Genomic DNA, 14,106 nt, shown 5'->3' with positions numbered 1-14,106 from the left:
TATTTGTGGAGTTATTTCCCTCGAAATGTAAGTGCAGATTAATAAAAAAACATTCCAAATAACGAATGACGTGAACAATTAATGGGTTTACTTATTTGGGAAATGATACGAGAAGATATTGTTTAATTTTTCAATTGGATAGTTTGTTGTTCTAAAACTAGTAAATATATTCACAGATTCTGAAGCAATTCTTAAATCAAATTTCATTATTCTCACTGTGCATAGAAGTTAACCGAAAAAATGTTCGTCCCAAGTTTTAAACATTATCCAAGAGAGAAATGGGAGAAAGTAGCAAAAGTGTACCGAAGACTAGAATTATATAATAATTAGATGTAAGTTGCATTTTGGCTGAGGGAAAAGACAGAAACTACACGATCTGTATAAATAATCGGCATTTAATACAAATTGAGTATTAGCTAATAATTAAATCAGCATGATTCTTAACTGAAATCTTTCAAACAATTTTTGATTTAATAAAATCGGTTGTTGGCTTATCTTCTAATTGTCTTCTATTTAGATTGTCGCGAAGTACTAGTGCACAATTTTAGCGAGTTTTATCAAATGGTTTTCAGTTTTTTTAAATCACATATGCTTTCTCCAATATTGCGTTTTAAACGATTCAAAATGACTTGAAACGTCATGATTTCTATCATCAATCATTAAAATTATAATTGCTTGTATTTGTATATAATTTCTGTATATAATTGATGATTTTTCGGTATATAATTGATGATTTTCTGTATTTAATTTTTTTCTGAATATAATTCTCAACCTTTACAAATTTTTCAATAAACGATTCACTTCGTGCAAAGTCGGAACTTTCTCAAACACTATAATAAGTATATAAGTCTTATAACTTTTATGCACTTCATTCATATAATTGTGAATATGGTATATTATTAACTTCCCATAGGGTAATTTATGGTAATGGCCCAAAAATTGAAAATGAAAATTTTTGCATATCTTCACGTTTTAGAGTTCCTGAGCATTTGGACATATCTCCGAAAAAGTGTATCTGTGTTTAATAATTTTATTAATAATTTTTCAAATTATTCTTTGACATTTCTTTACGTGACTTCACATTTTTACATCTAAAATTGTATTAATGATAATCATCTCCATTGGTTAAGTTTACTAAAGATGAAGTTTTATTTTTACTATCATTATTGAAAATAATTAGAAATTAATAATTAATGTATGTATGTATGTATGTGTAGATACAATTTTTCAGCGACGTTTTTGGGAGTACTGATCAATCGATTTGAATGATTGAAAAAGTAATCGATTTCTATTAATGGGATTAGTGCTGATTAGTTTTTGGGGAAGATCGGTCCAGTCGTTTCGAAAATACTGAGCTAAATGTGTGAAAAATGGCAGTTTTTTAAAGAACGACGCATTCGATGTGAATGATTCAAAAAACTTTTTGCTTGTGTTGTCGAAAAAGTGCAGTCAACGGAGCGTTTTAGGTCTGAATTTTTTTACTGTGCTCCGAATTGAATGAAATTTTGGAATTAGATTCATCTTACCCTCAAGTTCAAAAGTGAAAACAATTCGGGTTGCGCCATCACCCCCCGGGGGGGGCGACACCCCCTTCTCAATTGTGTAATTACATTTTTTCAAAATAACATCGGAAACCGATAGAAGAACTAATTATAAGAAAAAAATATATCTTATAGTTTTTAAAAAAAACTAATACTTTTCAAGTTACTGGCCACTAAAGATTCATATATTTTTGGCCTTTTTCTTCGTTTTTTTGCAAATATCTCCTAAAATATACATTTTAACGAAAATCATGTAATGAACAAAATAATGTCAATAAAAATCCTAATAAATTGGTATTACATAGTGTTCTAGGAAAAATATTAAGCAAGATTTGAAAGAGCAAACTCGTTTTTCATTTCGTTCAAGATTTAATTGTTGTATTTAAAGCCATCTAGTGTCGTGGTTTTACATTTTATGCATTTCGATGAAATTGGGTTTTATAGTGCTCAATATAAGCTTTAAAATGAGTGGTGTTACATGTTTTTTGCGTGTAAAATGAGTGAGCTATCATGCAAATAAGAAGCATATACGAAGTTTTTTTCTTTTAAATCATATGGTTTAATGAGCGCCATTTCCACCAGAATTAAAGTAATTCACATTCCGTCTAGAATTCACTTCATTATAGACATCTTGATGGATTCTAGCAGATTCACTACTTTAGTACAAACTATTTTCAGAAAACTCACGGTTTTATAAAATCTCCAAAAAAAGTTTTTATAAAATCGTGAGTTTTCTGAAAATATTTTGTACTAAAGTAGTGAATCTGCTAGAATCGATCAAGATGCCTATAATGAAGTGAATTCTAGACGGAATGTGAATTACTTTAATTCTGGTAGAAATGGCGCTCATTAAACCATATGACTTAAAAGGAAAAAACTTCGTATATGCTTCTTATTTGCATGATAGCTCACTCATTTTACACGCAAAAAACTTGTAACACCACTCATTTTAAAGCTTATATTAAGCACTATAAAACCCAATTTCATCGAAATGCATAAAATGTAAAACCACGACACTAGATGGCTTTAAATACAACAATTAAATCTTGAACGAAATGAAAAACGAGTTTGCTCTTTCAAATCTTGCTTAATATTTTTCCTAGAACACTTTATGTAATACCAATTTATTAAGATTTTTATTGGCATTATTTTGTTCATTACATGATTTTCGTTAAAATGTATATTTTAGGAGATATTTGCAAAAAAACGAAGAAAAAGGCCAAAAATATATGAATCTTTAGTGGCCAGTAACTTGAAAAGTATTAGTTTTTTTTTTGAAAACTATAAAAGACATTTTTTTCTTATAATTAGTTCTTCTATCGGTTTCCGATGTTATTTTAAAAAAATGTAATTACACAATTGAGAAGGGGGTGTCGCCCCCCCCGGGGGGTGATGGCGCAACCCGAATTGTTTTCACTTTTGAACTTGAGGGTAAGATGAACCTAATTCCAAAATTTCATTCAATTCGAAGCACAGTAAAAAAATTCAGAGGTTATACTCTTTTTTCCTCTCCGTTTACTGCACTAATAACCCAGTCAAATTAAAAGCTAAAGCAGCCTTCAGTTAGGAATAATTCGCATAGAGCTGAAATTTGGTACAGATGTTAAATAGGCCATTACCGATAAAATGTCAAAAGTCCCCATCGATCCGACATCTGCGATTTTTTTTATTCAAGGTCAAAGGTGCAAATATCTAGTTTTCCCCATTTTCCGCCGAAACCATAAGAAATTTTAAAAAAATATGTTAGATAAGTTTATTTATTATAAAATTCTCTATTAAATTGTTATTATTAATTTTTTTCGTTAGAATCACCGTTTCTGAGATATTGCCGTTTGAAAAGTTGAAAAATTCATATTCTTCATAATATGCGGCCTTTATACGTCATCGAACGTGTAATATAAGTAAAAAATAAGAGTCTATTAGTTTCTGTTTAAATAGTATAGGTTTAATGAAATTTTTGAAGCAAAAAACTATAGTGTCAGCCTCTAATTACCTTAGTTCTTGAGCAACACCCGCCAGCTATATAATTTCCTAGTGTGGGAAGTGTGGGAGGAGTAAACGAAATACTTAACTATATATGAATTTCAGGGTGTATAATGACAATTCAAAGTCATAATATTCAATAAATTTTCATCATAATATTGAATAAATGTGCAAATATGTAGTGTCAACCTATGAGATGGAAGACGAACTGTCGTTGCCTCATACATTTTTGTATCATTATATGATACAATATGCCACAGCCAAATGACGAACAAATCTGTGTAATGTGGTTTGATCCAAAATGTCAATAAAAATGTTAATACCAATTGCAATCTTGATTTAGGAGACCTAACCCAAACAAGAGCCGGGCAGTGTGCAATATAATTTTACATATTATTCCAAAACTATCCACTTTGAATTGTCGATTTTTTAAATTTAAATCAATTTTTGTTAGAAAAATTGAAAAGTTATTTTTTGGCGATAAAACAATTTAAAAAATCTAAACTGCAATGGATGATAATGACACTTTTTCCCGATCGTGTGGAATGTTTCAAAATATCAACAGCAAATATCTATGTTCTAGAAATATTGACATATTTTTTGGAGCAAGTAAAATAAAGTAAGTAAATTTAATAATTCGACGATTTAAAGTGGGTTATTTTATAATAATATGTAATGTTAGATTCTACCGTATAAGGGCTGTTGTTCGGCTTAGGTCGTGCAATTGGGATTAACGTTTTTTATCGTTTTGGATCAAAATATCTTCAGATCAGATTCATTCGTCTTTTAGTAATGACGTACTGTATCATATAATGATATATAATTGGCAGAGACAATTCATCTTCCAACTCATGTTGCCGCTAGATATTGGCACATTTATTAAAAATTGGATTGTCATCATACGCTCCGCATTCATGTATATTTAATTATTAACTTCCAGTAGGGTAACGTATAGTAAACGCAAAAGAATCTTAAATGAAAATTTTAATATATCTTTACAAATCAGAGGTTTCTGAACATTTTGGCATACCTTAGAAACAATGGAAGTATGTGTGTGTGTGTTCAGATACAAATTTACGTCGACGATTTTGAGAACACATTTCAACCGATTGGAATGATCCAAAAAGCATTCGATTCGAATAAGGAGAAGTGCTGTTTAGTTTTTGGCAAAGGCGTTTCGAAGATACGGGGCAAAAAGTGCCAAAAATGGTAATTCAGTTTTGAAGAGAACGGAGCGATAAGAGAACGATTTCAAAAATTCAAAATACATTTTACTTGTATTGACGAAATGAACAACTGATTAAATTTTGAAGAATGCAGGTCTATCGGTTTCGGATATCGAGTGAAAAAAGTGAAAAAACTGTCAAAAATGATCATTAGACATATGCACATCACATTATTAGATATTTTACATAGATTCTAATATTTCTAATTATTAATATTATTCTAATATCACATTTTTATGGGTTCTGTAACATTGTTTATCCGCTTACGCGCTTCGTCTCCATGTAGCTAATGCAGCTCTATTGCGTTGAAAAAAAATTCACAAATTCCAAATTTTTTCTAAATATAAAAAAATATTTTTTTAACCAAAAAAGTCAATTTATTCAAAAATTTCAAAATTCACAAAAATCATTTTTTTTATTTTAGTTTAAAAAAAAAGAATCTTTGTGAAAAATTTAATTTTTGGTACGGGAAATTCTAGCAATTTGCTTTAAAGCTCGATGCTATACACCACCAGTTTCGTTTATTCGCTTTACAAACAGCCCTCCCACACTAGGAAAATGACATAGCTGGCGGGTGTTGCTCAAGAACTAAGGTAATTAGGGGCTGACACTATAGTTTTTTGCTTCAAAAATTTCATTAAACCTATACTATTTAAACAGAAACTAATAGACTCTTATTTTTTACTTATATTACACGTTCGATGACGTATAAAGGCCGCATATTATGAAGAATATGAATTTTTCAACTTTTCAAACGGCAATATCTCAGAAACGGTGATTCTAACGAAAAAAATTAATAATAACAATTTAATAGAGAATTTTATAATAAATAAACTTATCTAACATATTTTTTTAAAATTTCTTATGGTTTCGGCGGAAAATGGGGAAAACTAGATATTTGCACCTTTGACCTTGAATAAAAAAAATCGCAGATGTCGGATCGATGGGGACTTTTGACATTTTATTGGTAATGGCCTATTTAACATCTGTAGCAGATTTCAGCTCTATGCGAATTATTCCTAACTGAAATCTTAATTTGACTGGGTTATAAAACGAATGTTTTTGAGAAAAGCAAAAACAAAATTGTATTTCAAAATTTCACTTTTTTTTAATTATAAAAAATATGTTTTTTATTATCGAAAATAATTCAGATTTTAATTTTAATTCTAGCTAAAATACTTGAAAAAAGTAATTTTTTCTATGAAATTTAGTTTATATAATTCTTAGAATTAGGAAATATGATTCTTCATTCTAACTCCCCTCCGAAGAGGATCATTTAGTTTTGTTTATTTAATTTTTAGACAAACTTATATGAACACTATCGTCCAATTTATGAGCTTTTATTTTTTGTCTATAAAATACGAATAATGAAAGTTGCAGTATTTATAATAATATAATTTGAAAACATTCAATATTCTTTAAATATTTTATTACAGTACGAAAGGTTCTAGCAATTTGCCAAACACTACTCGTTACCTTATTAACTTCCCGAAGGAGAAGTTTATGTTTTCATCAAAAAATCCGATTCGCTAATTTTATGTTTTCTCGACGTTTCAAGCCATTCTGAATCGAATGAGACCAAATTTGGAAAAAGAATGTGTGTGTGTGTGTGAACAGATTTTTTGCCGTAAATCGACGTTTTCTCCAAAACGGCTGGACCGATTTCAAAAATTTAAAAGTCATTCGATGTATCTCGATGAGGACTATCGGTTCTGAGTTTTGTGCGGCGATCGGCCGGGCCGTTTCTTTGTAAATTGCAGAATAGTGAAAATTTTTCGTCCACGTTTTAGCCCGCAATTCTGAATCGATTCTGAAAATTCAAAAACCATTCGATAGATATTGGTTGGGAATCGTGCTGATTAGTTTTTGGTAAAGATCGGCCGGGCCGTTTTCTTGTAATAACGTTTTTAAAAAAAAAAATTCGACGATTTTTATGATTTTTTTTTGACGGTAGATACCATAGTTTTCTAGGTCATACTAAAATATTACGGCCCTGCGACAACTCGTTTAGCTTTAAAAATTTGTCAAAGTTTGCAAAAATTGGTATAGTTTTTTTGACATTTGTCAAAATTAGACTTTTGATCGACGTTTTCTCAAAAGCGCCTGAACCGATTTCAGAAATTTAAAAGCCATTTGATGTATTTCGGTGAGGACTACCGTTTGTCAGTTTTGTGCGACGATCTGTCAAGCCATTTCTTTGTAATTTGAAAAAAAGTACTTGGTCTTGAACATAATAAACCATTAAAGTCCTGAAAACTGGTTCAATTATAAAAATTATTGATTTTTGAAAATTTGCTTTTAGAAAATACTCCGAGTCAAAGTGTTCGTTCGTTTTCAATTATGTGTAATAAATCCACTCGGAATACTTTTAATGACTCATAAATTAATTTATTTTTTATTGATTAAGTCGATTATTTAAATATATCGGGAAGTTCATGTAACTTGCCTCAAGGCTAAATACCAAACGAACTAATTGTAATTAAGCTATTGTTATTATTGAATAGTATATTAGATTAATATCTGATATTGCTTACTATAAAAAAGTTGTTTCAATTAATAATTATACTACAAAAAAAGTTCATTTAAAATTCAAATTCCGTAGAATAAGCAACAAAGATAACCGTTTCAAAAAAGTAAATACTATATACTTATTATGTTTAGAAAAGGAAATCCACTATTTTTATATAAACTTCAGGACTTTAATTAACATGCTTCGGATTGTCCGATTTTTATCTCCTGGACAATGTTACGACTGCTACTGCAAACATGCCGGTCAACTTCGATCATTTATCAGATTTGTTCGACATTTTCGTCGACATGTCTATCGGTGCAAAGTGCATCTTTAACATCAAAAATTTCTGAACGGAATCTACGAAACCAAAATTGCACATAATTGTCTGTTATAGTAAGCTATAACAATTTTAGCCGCCTGGCTTGCATTTTCGCCTTTGTCAAAGGAAAATTGTAAAATGTACTGAAAATTCTATTTGTTTGCTTTCATTTTTAACACCCTGCAACTCACAACTAAATGCACCAAACAGCAAAATATTTTTTTACTTCGAAATGTCACCTTTCCAACGAGCATAAATCTGAAGTTGTTTGATCAATGCTTTCCGAGACATCTATCAGTACAGCCATCTACCAAAAATATAATGGTTTTCTTCTTCCCCAACCTAATATATATCAATTATATTTATTAAATTATTTATCACAATTATATCATTATAGGTTTGTTATTTTCGGAAAGCTACTATCAAGTTCTAGCAGTTTGTGCTATTCTTGGTCTGGTCAAAGGTGCTTCAACGGTCTACATGTTCCTGATTTTACCTAGTTGTCTTCCAGTGGAGAAATTGGCAGCAGCCGGAGGCGTAATGATGCTGGGTTGCGGGGTTTTCCTTATGACCTTTGGTCCAGTAATGGGTGAGTAATCTTGATACTTATCTAAGGCTGTTAATAATTAACAGAGTATTTCGTGATATGAGGAATATCTGTTACCCTGCTAATTGGAGAGGCAAGTCAAAGATACACCGAGATGAAAGCCAATCATGCATATATTGTATTTGATTTCGGAATCCTCTATAGAGCAGCAATCAAATACATATTATAGAGGCTCAATTATGCATCAGATCATTGTTTAGTATAAAGCATGAAAAAAACTTATTTATCAACTGTTTTTCCGATGATCTTAAATCGTATTGTCATTCGGAAAGATTAATTTATAAAAAAGAAACTAAGATAAATAGCAGTAATTAGAACTTTGTCTTCTAACTCTGTTGTAAAAAACAAAATTATTTATCTCGTGAATAAAATTAAACCTGATTCGAACGTTTCTGGATATTTTCAAATATGCAATGAATGTAATAGGTTCTTTATATTTTTATAAAAGATGACATAATATCGTAACGCTTCATGCTAAAACCCGCAGGTTCCGAGTTTGCAGCCATTCTTTGCCAGCTTGATATCAAGCGGTTGTGATAGCAGAAATAATTTTAAAAAATAGTTGTTCTACTTATCAACAAACATAACAAATAATAATTTTAACCTTATTAAAAAGACAAAGAATTAACACGGAATTAACACGGAATTATTAAAATTTTAGGTTCATTTGTACAAAAGAATTAACACGGAATTAACACGGAATTATTAAAATTTTAGGTTCATTTATACAAAATTGCACTGACTTAATGGAGCACCATTAGTTCCTACTAGGGTTTACAAAAACCAACATTTCAGAAAACTGGTTTTCGAATTTTAATTTTACTAAAAAAACGGTTTTAACCGTTTTCGAATTTTATATAGAAAATAAATTTTGCTCGAATATTCTGTAATTTATCCGCAAATTTAGCGTATTTTAGAGCAGTATTTGGCTGAATTTATTTATTGTTCAACTGTATAGATAGTAAACAAAATTATTTTAATTTTAATTAGTAGAACTAAAAAAAAATCAATAAATTAAAAAAAATAGATACATGTTGATACATACTTGTTAATATCAATTTTAGTTTTAAAAACAATTAAGCTAAACCTGGGTATTGTCTGTTCCGAGGAATTTTAATTAATTAATTCTAAACATGCTAATTATTTTTTTGTTTAATAAAATATGATTTAAAAAAACTTGAACGTCTATCGAATTGGTACTAAGACGTGTCTTTGTTTACTCGTAATATTTCCTGGAAAAGAAAATACTCTCATACTTGCGACCAAATTATGCTTAATTGTTTTTAAAGCCTGATATAATAATTCTAAGTTTTTTGTTCTTTATTTGTAGCTTCTAGGGTTTAAAACTCTTTTTTAAGTTTGAGTAGAGAAAGTTACTTCTTCAAGAAGAAGTCACACTGATTTAATTAATATATACACCGATATAAAAATCTAAATTAATATATACAAAACCTTTCTGGGAACCATTGCAGACTGATAAGATATCAAATGCTATTGAACCGATATGACTTCAAGAATCAAAACGCTTTCATATATTTTGTATGTTTGGCTATATTTGTCATTTTCCATTTATACAGTGAAAACCGACTTTTTTCACTAAAAAACCGGTTTACGAATTACATAATTTTTGCGTAAAACGGTTTTTAATACCGGTTTTTGAAAACCCACAAACCCTAGTTTCTACTCAACTAATTAAAAAAAAAATAATAAAATATTTCAGAAGTCTATGTATAATTTAATCTTTTATAAAACGAATATGATTTAATGAATCGCAGTATAAGTGCAATATTGTATGGCTAATACGTTGCTTTACTTATTCACATATTTTATTATATCAATATGAAATACTAATTAAAGGAATAATTATATCCAAATTTATTTTGATATTTGGTCATTGATGATGATCTGTATATTATTTTATTGAGCAAAGATTACGACTTTTACTCATAATTAGATATTATCACATTTAATTTTACAATAGTTATTATTTAATATCTGATTTTTTTATTTCAGGATACTTGAGAGATTCTACAGGATCATACACACAGTGTATCATGGTATTAAACGCTCTCAGTATAATAGTTATTACATTTTGGACATTGAAAAATCCTGACAATAAGAAAACACAAAGCAAACAACCCAGAAACAATAATCAGACCTTTTGTATTGTTAAAAATTATTATTGTACAATTAGTTAATGTTAGCTTAGCTAATAGAAATAAAAATGTACATGATATTCACAATTTTACTTGATTTACTAGAATGCTTTGTATCGGATTAAATGTGTAATATATGTAAATAATTAGACTGCGACAACCAAACTTTAGTCAGCATTAATTAATTATTTTCAACTATTTGATATATTCGATTAAAATGCTACGATATCTTATTCAACGAAATAAATAATAAATTTTAAGTTTGACATATAAGATTAATGCATTTGAATTGGTTTCTATCACGAACCTGCAGCTCATTATCTTATCAAGATTTATAAAAGAAAATTTATACGTTCTACGTGATATTCGTAGATAATTAAGAAAATTATTGGACTCCACGTTAAATGTTTGAAAGTATTTTATATGCCAGATATGATGAATAAAATTGTTAACATCTCTATGAGTTGAATTATTTTTTTTTATTTAAATTAAAGTGCATATGATAACTATAGCTAAAATAGTAGTATGTGCGAAGATATGGCCGTGTGTAGTAATATTTCAGCTTAATAAGGTTTAATTCTAAACAAAAAGGTTTTTTATAAAGCATTGGTTAATTAAAAAGAAAACCCAATTGTATGTTATGTCTAAAGAATATTTTGTAAGTCTTCCATACGTTTTTAGTCCAGTTTGGTTTTTTGCTAGATGAAACATAATATATTGAATTAAATAATATACCAAATATTTCAAATTTAAAACCAAATCAACAAAAAATGTGATACAGTGTGGAGAAAATATATGTTCAAAACTTATACAAGTACACTTAAAACATCATCACAATTATCAAAAATGATGGATGTAAAATCAATAAATTGAAATACATAATATTTCAATTATGCCAAACTATTGTACTGGAACATATTTCAACAATTCTAAAAAAGTTGTTTCAATTATTGTTACGTTATATAAATACATATATGAAAATTTAGTTTTTATTAAAATATCTGAGGTAAATGATGCTAAACTTTAAATATTTTCAAGACCTATTGAAATTATATATTAAGCAGACATTTAAATTCAGATTATTCAATTTTTGAATGTTATTCAACTCCGAGATTCTACTAATGATGACAGTAATTTTGTGCCATTATTTTTCTAGAATTTGCAAGACAAGAACACATATACCTGTACTTTTTTCAGTTACAAATGTGATTAAAAAAAAATCATATTGTAGAGGTTGACAGGTAAACAGATGGACAGGTGATTAGGTAGACAGGTAGACACGAATACAGGCCTAGAGGTAGACAGGTAGATCATATATTGAAAAAAATATTATTTATTAAACAGATTATTTATATAACTCGTGAAGTTTATGATACCTATTGCACCTATTTATTTTAAAGAATTATAAGTTTAAGAATTTTCTACCGAAAGTGTTCCATTAAATTGCTTAAAGCTAACAAATTCTATATAATTATATTTTTTATTTATACTTTTGGATTAAATTAAATTAAATGAACTATTAAGAAGCCGTTACCAACAATTTTACACCCTTTTTTAAATAATTTTGAAAAATTCTGTGATCGATTTCCGTCAGTTTCCGTATTCATACATCATTTATTATGGTGCTTATGAAAGCTAACGAGTGACAAGCAAGTATGACATGACATTTTTATTAGATTTGTGAAAACAGATTAAGTTATGGATAGGATACACTTTATCAATTTGATTGATGATATTACTGTATTATTTTCCTTATCCTGCCGTTCATTGGCGTAGTTTACTTACTTACTCAATAATCAAACTTAGAAAATAAGAATAATAAAGGAGTTTGGTGTCCAATTATTTATAATCAGAATAATCAGGTTCCTTATTGTTGCTTGGAATCATTGGCTGCGTATAAAAACATTAATATGTTCAAAAGCTTTCTTTCAGTTTTTTTTTCAGAAGCGAAAATTGTGCAGGTACTATGAATACAATAAAATTACTTTTCTTTAAGTAATAATTATGAATAAGTTCGACTAAAACCTGAAATAATATTCATTATTATTGATTACGGTTGTTTATTGATAAATAAATAAATAAATAAGTAAATAATATATATTAGAATTGCTCTGTTTTAGGGCAGTTCTAAAATAATACGAAAGCTCTTTTCCTCATATTTTAGCTTTCATATGTATTATATCTCAAATATATTCTGTATTACTTTTATTATATGTTCAGGGTTTCTTTATATACTTTTTATTAGGTGCATGCAGGCATTGCTTTGGTATTTTTAATAAATTCTTACTGCTCTTAATTTTTTTGCTTTGGTAGTTTTTTGAATTAATATTGTTCACTAATCAGTATTGTACTCATATTCACAATCAGTATAATCATTTAATTGTCTAATTCTTCGTAAAAGTATAATTTAAACTATTAACTTTTCATCAATTTCAATTTGCTCTAGGAGGACACTTCATAGGTTTAACTAAAGTATTTCTATTATCTTCCCGTCGAGAAGAAAAATTTTTTTTTTTATATTTAGTTTCAAGAGCTCATAGTCATTTGGCGTACCTTAGATGAAATTAATTAATGTGTTTGGGTGTTGTGACCGATTTGAATGATTCAAAAATCGATTTTTACCATAATAAGAATCATATTGTTTTAAAGAAAAGCTTGATTAGCAAAAGGTAAAAATAATAATGGGCATCAAGAAAAATGCATATACAACGTTGGGTGTAGGGGCTATATGTAATATGGGTAACTAGTAATAGGCGTTTTTCAATAAAATATTAAAGATATTAAGATATTTTTTGTCTGGATTTGCATAATATTGTTATAGCTACTGACCTGCAGGCCAACGTAATATACAGAACTATGGATAATTGATTTGCATTATTATCATTGACTAACTTTAAATTTTATATATTTTATTTCATTTCAAATATATCAATCTTTGATCATGTGTAAAAATGTTTGAGATTGCTAAATTATTTAAATAGTTATATCAATTAATGTAAAGAAAACACACCTGGGGTTAATTGAAACAAAACCTTGAAACTATTTGTAAAATACAAGAATCATATACAGATACAAGTTAATAAGATTAATTAAAATATATATGCAGATTGTGAAATGTGAGTAAATTTGGTTACAGGATGAACTATATCTTTTATTTGTATTATGATATTAATTGTAATTAACGTCGATTTATGATGAAAAGTTTTATTACAGGTAATACTATATATTTGTATAGTATATATTAATTACAGTTTACATTGATTTGTGAAAAGAATTACTTAAAACATGTAAATTTTCTTATAAGTAAAGAATAAATTATCACAAGTATTATCACCTTTTTCTTGTCGTAACTATACTTGCCTCGTTAGATGTTATACATAACTAGTCCCAAACAATGGGTAAATTGTACCCATCTTTATTTTGTAGAAATATAATTAGTAGATTTCAAGATTTGAAAAAAAAATTAATTTGAAAAAAAAAACTGTTGCAGCAATACCCAAGCTCCTCTGCTTAATTTTTAGACGCAAACTATTGGATTTTGTACTAATTATTGATAATAACATTAATATTATAATATAATATATTAATACTTATATTAATATTCAATTAAAAGCGATTTTAAGTTTACTTGTATACTTAAAATTAATGATTTTCTTAAAATTAATGATTTTTTTCTAGTAAATTTATGGTCGCTTTCTTGAGACATGTAAAATGTTTTGCACAGTAATCGTAATAATTTAATTTTACAAAAACATGAAAAAA

The 14,106-nt window shown here is 28.2% G+C and overlaps 1 protein-coding gene across 1 annotated transcript in view; it reads left to right on the top strand.

Moving 5' to 3' along the window:
- Positions 1-14,106, top strand: part of LOC113367372 (monocarboxylate transporter 13-like) — a 221,972-nt gene that overhangs the window by 16,309 nt on the left and 191,557 nt on the right. Inside the window, exons 6-7 of the mRNA XM_026608983.1 lie at positions 7,979-8,170; positions 10,202-10,318. Of these exons, the coding sequence (XP_026464768.1) occupies positions 7,979-8,170; positions 10,202-10,318 (309 nt within the window). The remainder of the gene's footprint in view (positions 1-7,978; positions 8,171-10,201; positions 10,319-14,106) is intronic.

This window comes from Ctenocephalides felis, unplaced genomic scaffold (genome assembly GCF_003426905.1).
Source record: "Ctenocephalides felis isolate EL2017-DRISC unplaced genomic scaffold, ASM342690v1 CF-g0.4_SCAFFOLD_01170, whole genome shotgun sequence".
Taxonomy (NCBI): Eukaryota; Metazoa; Arthropoda; class Insecta; order Siphonaptera; family Pulicidae; genus Ctenocephalides; species Ctenocephalides felis.
This window is presented reverse-complemented; position numbering and strand designations above follow the sequence as displayed.